This window comes from Episyrphus balteatus, chromosome 1 (genome assembly GCF_945859705.1).
Source record: "Episyrphus balteatus chromosome 1, idEpiBalt1.1, whole genome shotgun sequence".
NCBI lineage: Eukaryota > Metazoa > Arthropoda > Insecta > Diptera > Syrphidae > Episyrphus > Episyrphus balteatus.
The window spans coordinates 157,034,743-157,052,500 of NC_079134.1; the positions used below are offsets into that span (position 1 = coordinate 157,034,743).

The window sequence follows — 17,758 nt, forward strand, 5'->3', positions numbered from 1 at the left end:
TCAGTTGTTATTTTTTAAGTGCAGTTCTACCGAAGTTTTCTATTATTATAAACCAAAGTGGTATTGTTTTCAATTACCTGCAATTGAATAAACAAATATTATAAGTCATTTAAATTCATAATTATTCTTTGTTCATTCTTTTTTGTTTATGTACAATACATACTCCCATTGAATCAATGAATAAATTGAATAGAATACATTTTTAATAGCAGTGCCATTGCATGTAGCAAATTCTGTTTCACACGTTTGATAAGAATACAAAATTTCAAGTAAGTGCGTATTTTAAAAATAATCCCATAAAATAGATAAACTTTACTCGTATATATCTATTTCACATGAAGTCGGTTAAATTTATCATTTTGGTGAAATAAGTTTCTGTGAATTATATATTCCGGATTTATGGCCTCTGAATTGACTGTTATTATGTGTGCTAAACTAATTTATGTATTTTATTAAAGTTTCTTTTGTTATTTTTTTTTTTTAATTTTTTGTATAAAAATTTGATAATAAATAATAAATAATTTGCCTAAGTCCAGAGCAACCATATTAGCTTTTGACCTACAATTCTCAAGTAAGTGAAATGTAGTTAGTTGTAGATTTTATTATAACTTCTTATCGGCTCATTAATTAACTATACAATTGATGATAAAAAAAAAAAAACACTTTGTAATGAGACGATCAGTGGAATAATGTCTTAAGATATGTATTTCACTAAAACGTTTTCTAGGGGTTGGGGTCATTTGTGCCAAAATTCGGTTTCCAATAACTCTACATATCATCATTTTGTAGTAGAAAAATTTGTAAATAGCTTAAGAATTTTTTTTTTATGAAGAGTGTGCAAAATTTTTTTGGGAACAGGTCGTTTTTCTGTTACATTATTTTATTTCTATATTATTTCAAAATTTTAAAAATTTTGAATTATGTACATATTTATATCTAAATTTTTTTTAGATATTTCTCAAATATTAGGTATATAATCAGCGATGCCAACTGAGGCATAATTATGCCTTTTAGGCATAAATTTGTTAGCTAAGGCATTGAGGCTTATTTTTTGCCAAAAAGGCATAATTTTTTTTCATTCCACTGATTTATATTTTAAAAGTTTCTTATAATTTTTTTAATATTTTGATAAAGAAAAGACTAAAAATCAATATATTCTACATTTTTTAAATAAAGGTTGTTTGAAATTTTATTTACAGAATTTGCTTAAACATTGAAAAAATGGCAGTGTTTAATTTTTCGAAGAATTCTGTCCACACTTAACCATTTTACTAAAAAATAATCTACAAATAGCAATTTTTTTGTTATAAAAAGGTCTAAAACGCTTTCAAATAGGCGATTATTTCTTATTGATGAAAAAAATTGGTCGCTAGTTGCTTCCAATTATGCAAAGTAATGTCTTGAAAGATTGCTTTCAAAGAAAATAAGCTGCCGGCCGTTTCGTGACAAATAAGTTGCCTTGATGTACATTTATACGTATAAATTAATTAATTAAACATTTCGTTTTGTGTACTTGCACTTTTTGTGTATAATTTTTTAAACATACGCTAAGAAATCTAAATTGAGGCATAATTTATTTGAAAAGGCATACTTTTTTTTCAAGTGAGGCATAATTTTGATTGAACGGGTTGGCAATACTGTATATAATGGTTTTTTTTTCTTGATGCCAATGACCATCGAAATATTTTAACTAATTTTTTTTTTTTTTTTTTCAAATCTACCATTATTTTAAAAGGGTGATTTGGTACTCGTACAAAGTTCTCTCACCCTAAAAAAAAACGCCCTTTCACCCAAAATATGAAAATGAAAAGTTCATGTCCAATTTTATCGCTGGCGCTGTAGCATCAAGGGAAGAGGGTTATTATGAAAATATGTACCACGTACCTCACTGAATAAAGTAACTATATACATTAAAGGACTTTTAGTCACTTGGAGGAGTCGTAAAAATTTGGTTTCTGGAATTTAAATGTCCAACTCCAGTAAAGATATAGCTGCTGCCAACAATTTCAACCAATAAAAATGCTGTATATAATTTCCTCCGATTAGTCAGGCCTCTTTTATGTCTAAATTCTCTGGCCAAAATAGAGATTTTTTTAAACCCAGAATTTTGAAATACAGAATTTGAATTTACAGCATTTTGGAAAAATGAGTTTTCGATTTCCTAAATTTGAAAATACAGAATTTTGATTTTTCTTACAGAATTTTGAGTAACAAATTCTATAGGTACAAAATCTTGGGAACCGAATTTTGGCACTCATAGATATATTATTGACCCCAATCCGTTTTCGTCATTATTAAAATAATTTTTACGATTTTACCTATCGTGTTCGATGTACCTACAAGTATAACAATCAGACATGATATATTACAATGTGTGTGTCTGTCCGTCGTCAGTCTGTTCCTGTCTTAAACTAAAGCCTAGACTACTGAATCTATTTTTTTTTTTAATTTGGTACTTATGAGTTTTGGCTGATTCTCTACAGGAGAAATTGAAATTTTATTTTTTGGACCAAAATTAATGGTAGGTACCCGTTATAAAAAACTTACTTTTTTAAAAAACGACTTTAACGATTTTTTGAAATATATTTTGAATCATTATACCTAAACGGTATCTGTCATTGAACCGTTTTTTTTTTTTTTATTTAATTTCTGACATACGATTCAAGTCAACCGATTCAACGAAAATGATTATTAAAATTTTCGAAAAACAAAATTTTGAATTTTTAAAATCGGGTTCATGAAATCTTTTGAAACTTTGTTTTTTGTATTAGCCCAGGGAAATTAGTAATTTAAATCGCATTTTTCGCGGGACAAAATTTTTTTCATGGAATGTGTTCGGGTGGTTGTCCTTATCATAAAAGTCAATTTGTTGGGAAAATTGGAGGTTGGGAACAGCCGCCATCTTGGAAAAGAGATTGGTAGCGTTTTTATTGAATAGCTCCATTGTTATTCATTTTAACAGAAAATGACAAAGGTAGGACTTATTAACAATAAAATTATCCAAACAATGATATACAAAACAATTCCGTGAGTTGATTAAATAAAATTTTATAGTTGGTCAAAGTGCGGGTTTGTTTCGCAAGGTTGGGACAAAATGACATTTTTTCATATATCTGACGAACTTTTGATTTGTTTGGATAATTCTTCAAGAATGAATTATATTACTTATAATTACCTATAAAATGAGCCCACAATCGTTATTGTAACCATCGTATTGTAGAAGTAATCTAACTCCGAAACTCTCCATGTACTAGTCAAAAGTGAGAAAAAAGCTAGTTTTTTGCTAGTAGGCCGAGAAAATTTTAGGAGTAGAGGTATAACCAAAATATAAGTACGCAGTTTTGCTGCCATACTCGTGTTAATGTCGATTTCAAAGGTCTGACAACTCTAATTTTGGGCTTTATACGGTTTTTGGGGGGTTAAATAACGTAAGGTCTCTAGTTAACGTGAATGGGCTAAATTTATACTATTTGAAATTATAAATATACAAGCTGATTCCCTATTATTTTTCCTAAATCTAGACACCCCAATCTTGAGGATGTGACCAATAGAACTCAAGATATAAGCCGTTTATACGATTATGTTTTAGAGGCTTTTTTGTTTCGATTTTTGTTTGTTTATTTGAATTGAAAAGCCTGATATGGTTAGTTAAAAAACCTTACATCGTGAGTTCTATTAACCCCATAGCCGAGATTAAGGTGTCCAGATTTAGGAAAAATAATAGAGCATCAGCTTGTATATTTATAATTTCAAATAGTTAAATTTAGCCCATTCACGTTAACTGGAAAACTTACGTTATTTAACCCCCCAAAAACCGTATAAAGCCCAAAATTAGAGTTGTCAGACCTTTGAAATCGACATTAACACGAGTATGGCAGCAAAACTGCGTACTTATATTTTGGTTATACCTCTACTCCTAAAATTTTCTCGGCCTACTAGCAAAAAACTAGCTTTTTTCTCACTTTTGACTAGTACATGGAGAGTTTCGGAGTTAGATTACTTCTACAATACGATGGTTACAATAACGATTGTGGGCTCATTTTATAGGTAATTATAAGTAATATAATTCATTCTTGAAGAATTATCCAAACAAATCAAAAGTTCGTCAGATATATGAAAAAATGTCATTTTGTCCCAACCTTGCGAAACAAACCCGCACTTTGACCAACTATAAAATTTTATTTAATCAACTCACGGAATTGTTTTGTATATCATTGTTTAGATAATTTTATTGTTAATAAGTCCTACCTTTGTCATTTTCTGTTAAAATGAATAACAATGGAGCTATTCAATAAAAACGCTACCAATCTCTTTTCCAAGATGGCGGCTGTTCCCAACCTCCAATTTTCCCAACAAATTGACTTTTATGATAAGGACAACCACCCGAACACATTCCATGAAAAAAATTTTGTCCCGCGAAAAATGCGATTTCATGCCCATATTTTGACTAATTGCCCTGAGCTATATGTGCATTTATTATTTCTTTTGCATGGCATATTATTTTGTCTTGAAAATTCTTGAAAATTTTTAACATTAACATTTAAGTTTTTAGAGATACATATCCTGTATAGTTCTTTGTAACATACATTGACCTTATTCAATGTTTTAAATAAATTTAAAAAAATCACCAAGAGTAGGTACCACACAAACAATAAAATTTAACTGTGGGGGTTTTTCGATCATCTATCAGGGAGGGCATTGGTCTGAACACGTCCATCAAACCCCAAATTGTTAAAAAATTTGTCTGACTCAAAATTTAATTGCATTTTTGTTGTGTTTTACGGGTATGATTGATTTAGTGAGTAAGCAATATCAATCTTCATTAATATGCGTCTGTTGTAATAGATAGAGTAAATTCAGAAAATTCCCCTTTTCCTCCAAATATCTAATATAAAACACTAACACGGCAGAAAATAAAATGCACGACTGGGTCGCGCGAACTTGCTCTTAGAGTTCAAGTTCCTAGAATTTTTAAGACTTAATAAATTTAATAAATGTAATTATTGTAGGTATATATAAAACAAAAAAAAATAAAACAAAATACAACATCTGAAATAAAATAACCCTCCAAATATATGCAATTGCATTTGTTTTGTTAAGATGTATTTAAGAAAAAAATCAAAATCTTTAGAGCCGTTTTTTTTTTAAACTAATTTTTTATAAATGATTTTTTGGAAAAAAAGTTTTAAAATAAAATTGGTATGCCATTTTGTTGACATCACTAATCAACATCTAAAACCAAAATTTCAAAAAAATTCAATGTCCCGTTTTCGAAAATTTGATTTTTCAAAAAAAAATTTCAAAATTTTTTAAAAAATCCAAAAATTATTTTTTTCAATTATTTTATTTTTGGCTCATATTAAAATTATAAAAAATGCTTTTTAACAAAAAGTTTCGTTGAAATCGAAAAACCAAAAACCCGAAAAACCGCTCTGGTGAGTCGCCAAAAAACTCTACATAGTACCAAGTTTGATGTTAATCAGACCACTCGTTTAGGCTCCAGCTTCGTATACAGACAGAAGGACTTTTGGGGCCCCACTTTTTGGCATTCTCTATCATCGTAATGTCATGGAAAATGTTATCTCAACTTTTTTTTTGTACGAATGCATAACTTGATATATTTTTAGTTGTATAGTAACTATATCACAAGTAAAAATACAAAAAAGAACCTTTAAAAGTAATACTTAAATAAATTCGGTTAATTTCCTTTTTAATTATTTGTTTACCCTTGCTTTGTTAAGCTTTTGTTTTTATGATGAATCAATAATAAAAATTAAAATAATGAATCAACTGTTATTTCTAAAGAAGTTTGTTGTTTTTTGTTTGATTAAATCTCCATTGACAATTTTACAACGAAATTTAAATTGATTTATTTGCTCTTAATTATGGTAGTGAAAAAACTGAAATAAGAATTTGCATATTCACGTAGCTCCCTATAAAAGTATACAAATGTTCATGTACATTATACGTTATGGGCCATTCATATCCAATAATTACTCATACTTAAAAATGTAAAGACAGTTTCGGTGATTGATTTTTCAAGATTTATACACTCTGGGTCATTTAATTAGTCTCATTGTTTTTTATTAGTTTAACAAATGATAGAATAAGAAAATATTATTTTTTGTTTGTTCTTTCTTATTTATGTGTATTTGACTTTAAGGGGACAATTCGTTAAACTTAGGTAAATTATGACCAAGATTTTGGAAAAATATTCCTTAGTTTTAAAAATAAATTTATATGTAATTTATTTTAAATTTCATAATCAAATGATTTCGAGTGTAAAAAACTAAAAAAAAATCACTTAAGTGACTTGAAAATTCATGTTATGAGAAGATAAGAGTAATTAAGAACCCATTTAAACAAAAAAAAAAAAGTACACACAATTTAACAATATAAATGTAATATAAACTTGTATATGTTTTGAGATTCTAATTATTTATTATAAACTTATAAAAAATTAATACCGCGCCCTTTTGATCGATCGTTAACTAAGAATTTAAATCATTAGGCTTACAGTATTTATTTAACATTAACATAAAATCCATCGGACAGTTATTATTATAAACTCTTCAAGGTCTCTTCTCACAAATAATAAACAATAACACTTTGTTTTATCGAAGTTATTCTCTCACAAAGTATTGACTTTCTCAGTTGTAATTTAACTTTTGTGATTATTGTAAGTTCTAGTAGACTAAAACAGTAAAAAGAATATTATTATACGGATTGATTGTTCAGTTTTGTGTTTTTACTTTTTTTTGTGCCAAAAAAATATAGTACCTACCTACAAAATAATCACCCACCGAAAAATATTATTGAGGTGAATACAAATTAAAATTGTTTTACTTGACTGATAACGAATTAAAAACATTGTAAATAGATTGTCAATTCAATATTTGTGAATACAATGAGGAACAATAAATTCAAGGAAGGAAAAAATAATATTTTTTTAATATTTGACATAAACATAAAAAAAAACAACTAAAAACTATTTTGCATACAAAAAAAAAAATATTGTGATAAAAATAAAAAGGTATTTGCTTTCACATGTTTTCCCCTTAAAAAACACGTAGGTAATGTACATAATATTTTAATTTTTTTGGGCCCAAAACTATGAACTTTACCTTAAAAATTAAATACAAACATAAAGAATATAATAATTGTAAATTATACAGGGTGTCCCAGAGTCACCGCCGCAAATAAAAACCATGGATTCCTGAGGTTATTGTAAGTCGAAAAACTCATGTGACAATTTTCTCGTTTTCGTCCCGTTTTCGAGCTATGACGGTTTTTATGATTTTTGCTCTCTTTTCTTTTGACTTGCTTTATCTTTGCCAAACTACACCTGAAACGAAAGATTTTTTTACAACCAATCAAACAATTATTTACAGTTTAAGTTTGTCCCAAAACTTTTTTTCTGCCTAATTTTTTTCAAACCTAATTTTCTTCGTTTTTTTAAGTTCTTTTTTACACTTTCATATCATTTTAGTAAAAAAAAAAAAAAAAAACACGTAAATAAGTATTAATTTTTTTAACTTATTATTAAAGAACAGTTTATTTTCTTTTAAAAAAAATGAGTTTTTTTATAAAAAAAAGATTACTGAAAGTAATTAAAAAAAATAAACAAACTGAGTGAATTAAAAAAAAATAACTTTTAAATAAAAAAATTAATTTAAATGAATTAAAACATTTTCTGAGCTTTATCTTCTTGTTGTTGTTCTTCTTCTTCAATAACTCAGAAAAGTTATTAATTCATTTGAATTAATTTTTTTATTTAAAAATTATTTTTTTTAATTCACTCAGTTTGTTTATTTGTTTTAATTACTTTCAGTAATCTTTTTTATTAAATGATATGAAAGGGTAAAAAAGAACTTAAAAAACGAAGAAAATTTGGTTTGATGCAAAATTGGGGAGAAATGGTTTTTGGGACAAACTAAAACTGTAATAAATTCTTCATTGGTTGTAAAAAAAATCTTTCGAATCAGACGTAGTTTGGCAAAGATAAGGCCAGTTCAAGGAAAGGAAAGCAAAAATCATAAAAAACGTCATTACTCGAAAACGGGACGAAAACGAGAAAATTACCACTCAAGTTTTTCGACAAACAATGACCTCAGGAATCCATGGTTTTCGTTTGGGGCGGTGACTGTGGGACACCCTGTATAAAAAATTCAATATCGTGACAGTTTTAATTTTTTAAAGGTTTGCCACAATCACAATAATTAAGTTGAGGGTATTGTAATTTGCATATAAACTGATCTTCGAAAGTTCATTAAATGAAGGTCTTAGCTCGGAACTTTTCAAATATATGAAGCTTTCGGAACTGACGTTTTTTTTATCTCGATTATTTACGAAAATTTGCTTTTTTATTTATAAATTAATGAGTTTACTCAAAATGTATAAGATTTTAACTTAAAAATCTAATAAAACAATATTTGCAAACCTTTAAATTTGACTTCAAAGAACGATAAAGGTTTATGCTTCTCAACAATACGATGCGATGGTTTGATTTAGATCAAGAGGGTTCTATGTATAATTTTTATTCTTTTGACCTTAATTGATTGATATTGAGGAATTGAGATGGGTTGAAATAAAAAAAAATCTCTCTGAATATTATGTGAAACAAAGTTTCAAGTGAAAGCTTATTGATTAGATATAAAATTAAAAGTACGCAGATAGAACTTTGTAAACTTTTTTTTGTCATTTGAGTGCAAATCTTTTCCGTAATCAAAAATTTAAAGTTAGGCATTTTATTAATTCAAAAACCTCTCCGTTAAAAATTTTCTTTTCATTTAAGGAAAAAAATTAGCAAGATTTCAAAAAAATACAATTGTATTTAATTTTTTTTTTTTTTTAAGTTATGGAATTATTTTTTGTCAATCTCGGCAAATTATATTGTTAATTTTTGCTTTTTCCCAGATGACTTTCATTTACTCTTGGTCATACGATTCACGTGTCAATTCCTTAATTTTTTTTTCCAAATTTTTTGAAAAAAAGTCGTGCTTTTCAAGAAAAAAAAATATGTAGGTATTTGCATAGAAATCAAAAATGCTAAAAATGCATCTTTGTTAGTTTAGCTACCTAATATTTAAAACAAAAAAGAGTGTGTGTACATGTACACGCGACTGAAGTTATACTTCTCATTCAGTAAATGTAAATGAATTTCATTTGATATTTTTAATTTCTATTATTAAATTAATTAATCCACACTTCGTTTTTTATATTTTGATCAAGTGAACAATAAATTAATTCTTTCATCCTCCTTGCGTCCATGTAGTTTTCAATTTATTCTGTGAAATTTACTCATGTTGTGCGGTTCAAAACGTACGGTATATGGTTAACGAAAGTAAATGAATTGCGCATAAAATGTGCGATATGGTCATTTTATGAGAATTGTGTGTGGTTCAGCACTGGTAGTAGCAAAATGGAACTTGCAGGGTTGCTGCAAAGCTCAAAAGTTAGCTGAGCTCAGCTCACAGCTCAGCTCAAATTTTGAGCTATGTACCATAGCTCAGCTCATTTGAGCTGAGCTGAAAGTGAGCTGAGCTGAAAGTTGAGCTGAGCTGTTGGGTGAGCTGAGCTGTTGGGTGAGCTAAGGTAAAGTGAGCTGAGCTGAGCTGTGATGGGTGAGAGGATACATTGATTTTTATTTGGAAAGTATAATGAAATATGAAGATATTTTAAAGTTTTATAAAACACCATAGCTTAAGATGTTTGGTTCTAGTTATTAATGGAATTATTTTAACACATGGATATTTTTATAAATAAAACAGATAATTTTTCATGATCTTTTCTCTTGGTTTTTTTAATAGTTAATATATTTCTATTTTTTTAGTAAAATGTTTAATTTTTTATCATAAAAAAAAAAACCGGTACAATCCGGTTTTTGACTTTTTTCAAAATTCCGAGAAAATCGCGTTTGAAAGTTGGGGCAAATTTTTTTTTTTTGAAAAATCCCCCAATCTTTGAACGCTCCTGGAAGCTAAACCGCTTGAGAGCAATTTTTGGGAGTGATGCCAAATGATAGCTTGTGTCATGGGCCTACGCTTTGCACATTGTCAGATTTTTAAAAAATCGCCTTCCATGTTAAACCGCCACATCATGCCTATTTTTTCAGAATCGTGCCTATTTTTTTTTTACTTTTAAGTTCTCCCGGTTTGAGAACGCGTGGACCTACAGGCATGAGAGTTGTACTCAAATGTAGGTTAGAGTCCCCGCTACCTTTTCGCATCAAAAATTTTTTTTTCATTTTCTTCAAAATTCCGAGATATAGGCGTTGAAACGCTTTGATCTAGAGACAGGGGAGTGGTGCCATATGAAAGCTTATATTCTCAGCTACCCGATAGTGGTATAATCCGGTTTTTCGATTTTTTTCAAAATTCCTAGAAAATCGTGTTTGAAAGTTCGGGTAAAATTTTTTTTCGAAAAATCCCCGAATCTTTGAACGCTCCTGGAAGCTAAACCGCTTAAGAGCAATTTTTGGGAGTGATGCCAAATGATAGCTTGTGTCATGGGCCTACGCTTTGCACATTGTCAGATTTTTAAAAAATCGCCTTCCATGTTTAACCGCCACATCATGCCTATTTTTTCAGAATCGTGCCTATTTTTTTTTTTACTTTTAAGTTCTCCCGGTTTGAGAACGCGTGGACCTACAGGGATGGGAGTTGTACCCAAATGTAGGTTAGAGTCCCCGCTACCTTTTGGCATCAAAAATTTTATTTTCATTTTCTTCAAAATTCCGCGATATAGGCGTTGAAACGCTTTGATCTAGAGACAGGGGAGTGGTGCCATATGAAAGCTTATATTCTCAGCTACCCGATAGTGGTATAATCCGGTTTTTCGATTTTTTTCAAAATTCCGAGAAAATCGTGTTTGAAAGTTGGGGTAAAATTTTTTTTCGAAAAATCCCCGAATCTTTGAACGCTCCTGGAAGCTAAACCGCTTGAGAGCAATTTTTGGGAGTGATGCCAAACGATAGCTTGTGTCATGGGCCTACGCTTTGCACATTGTCAGATTTTTAAAAAATCGCCTTCCATGTTAAACCGCCACATCATGCCTATTTTTTCAGAATCGTGCCTATTTTTTTTTTTACTTTTAAGTTCTCCCGGTTTGAGAACGCGTGGGCCTACAGGCATGAGAGTTGTACTCAAATGTAGGTTAGAGTCCCCGCTACCTTTTGGCATCAAAAAATTTTTTTTTCATTTTCTTCAAAATTCCGAGATATAGGCGTTGGAAGTTGGGGCGCTCACTTTCAGCTCAGCTCAAATGAGCTAAGCTATGGTACCTAGGGAGCTGAGCTAAAATGTGAGCTTTTTGCAACCCTGGCAACTTGCCACATGGAAATTACAACATGCAACTTGCCACATGCAACTTGCCACACGCAACTTGCCACATACAACTTGCCACATGCAACTTGCCACATGCAACTTGAAACATACAACTTGCCACATGCAACTTGCCACATGCAACTTGAAACATACAACTTGCCACATGCAACTTGCCACATTACCTATGTAACTTGCAACGTGTTGTGTGTTTTATGTTTGCCGTACTGCGGCGTACTGCATTTTTAAATACTAAAGTACTGCCTACTATAAAGGTGAAACGACAGCCCTGCTACCCAGGGTGATCGCGTCATAATCCCTTTGACATTCTTGTCAAAAAGTAAATTTTCATACCCACCCTCCCATAAGAAGTATAACTTCAAAAAACCAGTCAGTGCGTAATTTTGCCCGGTTAAAGTAAATTTATAATGTTACCGTTTTTACAGGATTCATATAAGAACAATTTTGATTTAATTTTATCGTTAAGAAAGCAATTAAAGTTGTATTTAAAATTACAAGAACACCTTTTCTTTTCATGGATTTAATCTTCAAATAAAGTTGGCTAGTTTTCAAAAAAAAAATATTTATTTCGAAAATTTTTCAAAAAAAATTACATACATGTATGTTTAGAAATTATTTTTCCACAAACCCGTTTTAAAAAATTGATTGTTAAAAAAAAAAAAAAACTTTAAAAAAAAATCCCAATTTATTTAACTTGTAACTATAAAGTACACACATTTTTGTTGAAATCGGTTTAATGATTTACGAGAAAGTCAGAAATCAATAAAACGGTTCTATGCCAGATACAACTAATAAGGGTTCAAAAAATATTTTTTTTTATTTCAAAAGTACAACCCTATGTGCCATAGAACTCGCATTTTTAAAATTCTGAATCGTTAGAGCCGTTTTTGAGAAAAACAACTTGTTCCACAGTTTATTTTGATCCTTAAAAAAAATTCAATTTCTCCTCCAGAGAATTACCCTAACCCTTTAAGAAAGAAGTTTAAAGCAAATCGTTTCATAATCATAAGTGAAATCAGTTATACAAAAATGATACCAGAATGATAGCCATTCAAGGACGTTTTTTTTTCGAAAAAGGGAAATGTTTAGGTTTTGAACTGAATTTTTATTGAAGGTATTTTTGGTGCAGCTTAGAAAAAAACTTTCTAAAGTGAACTTTTGTGATTTGTTTTACTGATGTAAAATGTAAAACATTTATTGATATACAGATTTTCATAAAAAAAATGTTGCTCTGTAAAATATTTTTTTTTATAATTTTTAGGTTCTTTCGTTTATTTTGCGGAAAGTTTCTGATGACTAAAATAAAACTATGAAGAGACACAGTATTTCATACAAGGGCATAGGATGTGAGTATTTCTTGAATAAATATTATTTCAAAATAATAAACTTCTAACTTATATTTTTTCAGACCTTTTCCTAGGAGTCTTATCATTTACACTTGGATTTCTCTCAATATTCTTTGATTACCAAGAGATAGCACTTTATGAACGCATAAGGCTACGACCATGGTTGCCACCTTATGAAATGTGGAGACATCCATCTGCCTCCGGTATTGACATCGGCATCAAAACTTATTTATTTGCAGTACAAAATCCTTATGAATTCCTTTCGAATGAAAGTACAAAATTAAAACTTGAAGAAATTGGTCCAATAGTCTACAAAAAGATCCTACGACAAGAGAATATAAGATTTCACAAAGAAAATTCAACAATGACTTTTACATCTGTTTATGATATTGTATTCGATGAGGAACGTTCAGAAACAGGAATTTTAAATCAAACTATTACAGTGGTTAATCCTATGTTGTTAGGATTCGCTGCAATGGCTCATGATATGTTTCTTGCAAGATTGGCATTTAATATGATCGCTGAGGATGATGACGTATTTCTCAATCGAACTGTATACGAATTACTGTGGAACAATTCTTCGCCAATATTTGACTTTGTCAAGAAAATTCCATTTGCTGCTCCTCGAGAAAATGCTGGAATTCTGCATAATGTGAGTATTTGAGAAGTGATTTCCTTGAATTCATATTTTTAATCTCTTATTCATTTAAGTCCTTCTATCCATCCGATGAAACATACAATGTTAACATCGGATCAAAACACGGATTCAAGGATTTCTTCAAAATAAACACATTCAATGGATTATCCAGAATCGATGTGTATGATGAGAATTTTGCAGAACATTGTCCATTAGTATCTCTCAAAGGTTCAAGTGAAGGAACTGGTCTACCACCTCATATTGGAAAAAATGATATGGTATATGCATACACTAAAAACCTTTGTATGACTTATCCGATGGTTTATAATGCAACAGTACCGGTTAACGGGGTGGAGGCATATAAATACGTTCTAGCTGATGGAATTTACAAAAGATTAGAGGATCCTAGTTTGGATTGTTTCAAACAGACAAACGATGTTCCATTACCTGATGGACTGAGCGATGCATCCAAGTGTGCTTTTGGTAAGTTAATTTCATAAGTATTAAAAGTTTATTTAAAAAAATGGCGCCCAACAGAAATGATATTAGGATTCAATTTATTAAAAAATGTTTTTAGACTTATGCTTTACATGAAAAAGTCAATGCAAACTCGGAGAAATAAGTTTTTTTTTCATAAAACCAAATTCAAATAAATTTGCAAAAATGGCGCCCAAGAGAAATCATTTTACATTTCAATTCCTTTTTTTTATCAATTTCTTATCCTACACAAAAAACTTTATGTGGTAAATTTCAAATTTTAGGACTTCCAGTCGCAGTTTCCAATCCTCACTTTTTGGGTTTTCATGGTCCATGGGAAAACTATATAGAAGGTCTTGCACCAGATGAAGACAAACATGCGACTTATGTTACAGTTGAGCCAACATCTGGAGTTCAATTGGAAGGAATAGCAAGACTACAATCCAATATGCCACTGCCATCGTTAGATAATTATTATTCACCAAACATCAAAAGATTCAGCAATATGATAATGCCACAATTTTGGATGGAATATGTAAGTAATGTTATTTTCATATATGTACCTGATTCTAGTATGTATTTTAACTTTTTGTTTTTTTTTTTATAGTTTGTTATCAACAAGAGTTCCATTATTTATGGATTGATTAAAACTTTCCTATTTCTACCAGTTATTCAGCCAATATGTGTAATAGTTTTATTTATTTTAAGTTTATTTGCATTTTATAAAAGTGTAAAGATAATTTTTTATCATAAGGATTTAACTAGTTTATTAATACAGCCGGAGTTATTGGTGTTGCAACAGCCACTTTGTTCGGAATTAAATTCTAAAATACATTAACACAACAAAATTCAAGATAACTATAACAAATTTTGTATTTTTATACTAAGATAGAATAAAATATGACTGTGATATATTAAGACTATATAAAAATTTTGTATGGCTTTGTTTTTATTAAAGTTCGAAGTTTTTTTTAAATTTTCAAACCATCTACTCTACTAACTATTGACAGTAGTTTTTAGTTTAGAAGGTGACTGTCATAATATCGTCCCCTTTCTCCATTAACCACGTAACTTGATTTTTTTTAAATATTTTGTTTTCAGCTTAACAATGGTGGAAAACGTTCGAGAAAATTAGACGCGAATGCGTGTTCTTAAAAATATATCTGTTAGTAAGTTTAAAAACTCATTATTTAATGCTGAAAGAGTACGATTAAGTTATCAATGAGGTAGGGGCAATTTTCTAAAAAAAAATACTTAAAATAAAGAAAACAATATTTAAAAAAGATGGCAACACTTACAGTTATGAATGACACCATTTTCAAAAGCGAACATTTTATACTGAATTCTTATTTTTAAATCAAGTTATTATAACAAAAAGTTTTTGAAATAAATCGATTCCAAAGTCAAAATTTGGGGAAAAAAGTTTAACAAAAACACATAGAATACAATTTTTGTTTAAACTGTGGATGTCAAAACAAAATTGATTGATAAATCCAACTGCCTCAATGTATTCATTATCAAACACTAAAAACCATATGCTCCTATGCCTTCTAGTTTTTGAGAAACCAGTGGTACTTCAATTGAAGTAGATCTACTTCTTTTTTTCAAAAAAAAATTAAAATCTACTTCCTACTTCGCACCATCACAAAAATATCGAAATCTACTTCATTTTAAAATCTCTGTTCCAATCTACTTCAAATTACCAAAATTTAAGCCAAATCTACTTCTTTTTTCAGAAAGCCAAATATTTGGTTAAAAATTGTTCATTTATACCGAAAATATGGAGTTTGAATGAATTAAAATTTTTTGTTTTAGTTGTTTTTACTAATTATAAATTATTTAACTTAGATACCTAAATTTAAAAGAATAATTTTTTTTAGCATAGATTTTTATTAAAAAAAGGATATTTTAAAATCTGCTTCGATTTTTCTCAATCTACTTCCATTTTTTCTTCAAATCTACTTCGACTTTTTTTCTGCAAGTGGTAACGCTGGTTTAAACATAAGAAAATTACTTTTATCTCAGATTTTTATTTTTGGCTATTTTCGATAACTTTGGCAGGCATTAACAGTGCCACCATCAAAAAGGACTTTTATATTTTAAACATAGAGTCAGTTAAGAGCTTTATTTGTCTGAAAACAAAAATTAAATGCCCCTGTAAGCATTAAGTTAGGACTGGTGGTGCAGGGAATTAAATTTTAAATTTATACACGCAAAAATCAAAAATTTGCTGTCTTAAAATTTCGAAAATAATTTAAAAAAAAAAAAAAACAGAATAAAGTTTATTTAATACACCTATTAATGGCAAAAGCAAAAAATCGACACAAAAAACGCTTAAAATTAACATTACAATCCTTATAATTTTGTTTTTGATTATTTCCATAGTAGTTATTTTTCTGGAAGGCTAGTTCGAAAATGAAAAAAAAAATGTATGTGTGTCGCAGCTATGCGCAGCAACTTAAAATGCAAAAGAAAAGCTAATATATCAAGCTTTAAAATAAATATAGATTCTCAATGGAATAATGCGGAATAATTTTAAATTCTCTCCACTTAATGTAAAAATTAACCCAAAAAAACATGATTTTTCAACTTTAAAGCACAATAGCAAAGTATTGAACATCATAATATGAAATGAGATATGAGATTTTACTTAAATTGATATGATCCTATATATTATATTTAATAAAAATCACACAAAATTTTCAATAACAAATCAAAAAACACTAAAAAAAACCATAGTAACCAAAGCACCTTTAAACCTCAATTAATTAATAAAAAAAAAAGCTTATCGAGATTTTCGGCGGCTACCATTTCACCTTTTGTTTACCTCGACCATGTTTTTCACAAAATATATAAGCTTAAAACAATTCTCTACCTTGCAGGCTGTAGACAGTTTGTTAAGTTTTCAAAGTGCTAACTAGTATAAATATCGAACTCTTAGGTCTTAGTACAAGTAAATATACCTATATTAAAAAATTAATAAGGCTGTTTGATTTGTACACAAATTCGAGCGAACCGTTCGGAGAAAGTTCCGAGACGATAGCCTTCTCCGATCGGAACTTAGATTTCTTTCAAGGTATGTGGATTCCGAACAAAAAAAAATTAAGTATACAATCGCATTTATTTGACACAAGTAATTCGATAAGTGAAAATCCTTTTGATTTGTGAAGATTCTACTCGTCTTAAAATATTCCGCAACTATTTATGTCAAAAAGTCTTTGCTGAACACACTTCATCGCAATGCGTTGATGGGCTCCATTTTTCATCGGAAGATTCTCTGATATATCAGTCGGAACAGATACCTCGATATAAAATTCTCCGATTTCGAACAAATCGGAAAAAAATTTTCTTCGAACGGATACCTCGATAGGGTTGATTATACCAATATTGTGAATACCATTTAAAAACTATATATTAAAACGATCATAAATAACACAAGTCTACAAATTTTTTGGTGCCTAGACTAAGATATACTTTTCTATAGGTTTTTGATGTGCTGAACTCGAATCTTAAGTTAGAAGATAGGATATTTCTGACTTCAGATTCGAGTTCAGCACATCAAAAACCTATAGAAAAGTATATTTTAGTGTCCGCACCAAAAATAAAATGCACGACTGGGTCGCACGTACTTGCTCTTGTAGTTCAAAGTGTCTTTATCTTAAATATCTATTGGAAATTTAAGATTTTGTGGAGAAAAAAAAAAAAAAAATAAAAACAAAAAAAAAATCGAAACTTAAAAAAATTCTATTTTTAAAATATTTTTTGAAAAACTTTTTTTTTTAATTTTTTTTAAATTTTACACTTCAATACCTATGATATCTGTAAATTTTGAAAAAATTGACTTATGCTTTGATGAAATATATGAACTTAAAAAACATGTCAATTTTTGAAAAACGGCAACGCCATATTTCCGCTCTCGGCATTTTTTGAGAAAAACTAAAAACGCAGTTTTGTTA

The 17,758-nt window shown here is 29.3% G+C and overlaps 1 protein-coding gene across 1 annotated transcript; it reads left to right on the plus strand.

The window, feature by feature from the left end:
• The first annotated feature begins 167 nt into the window (after positions 1-167).
• Positions 168-14,717, plus strand: LOC129918009 (platelet glycoprotein 4-like). Its single transcript, XM_055998300.1, has 6 exons — positions 168-269; positions 12,604-12,688; positions 12,751-13,340; positions 13,400-13,808; positions 14,087-14,337; positions 14,410-14,717. The coding sequence occupies exons 2-6, from the start codon at positions 12,652-12,654 to the stop codon at positions 14,638-14,640; spliced, it is 1,518 nt and encodes a 505-aa protein (XP_055854275.1). The 5' UTR covers positions 168-269; positions 12,604-12,651; the 3' UTR covers positions 14,641-14,717.
• Positions 14,718-17,758: the final 3,041 nt, after the last annotated feature.

Coding starts and splice junctions, on each gene's coding strand:
- LOC129918009 (XM_055998300.1), top strand. CDS start 12,652: ATGAAGAGACACAGTATTTCATACAAGGGCATAGGAT. Junction 13,341..13,399: donor ATGCTGGAATTCTGCATAAT/GTGAGTATTTGA, acceptor TATTCATTTAAG/TCCTTCTATCCATCCGATGA. Junction 14,338..14,409: donor CACAATTTTGGATGGAATAT/GTAAGTAATGTT, acceptor TTTTTTTTATAG/TTTGTTATCAACAAGAGTTC.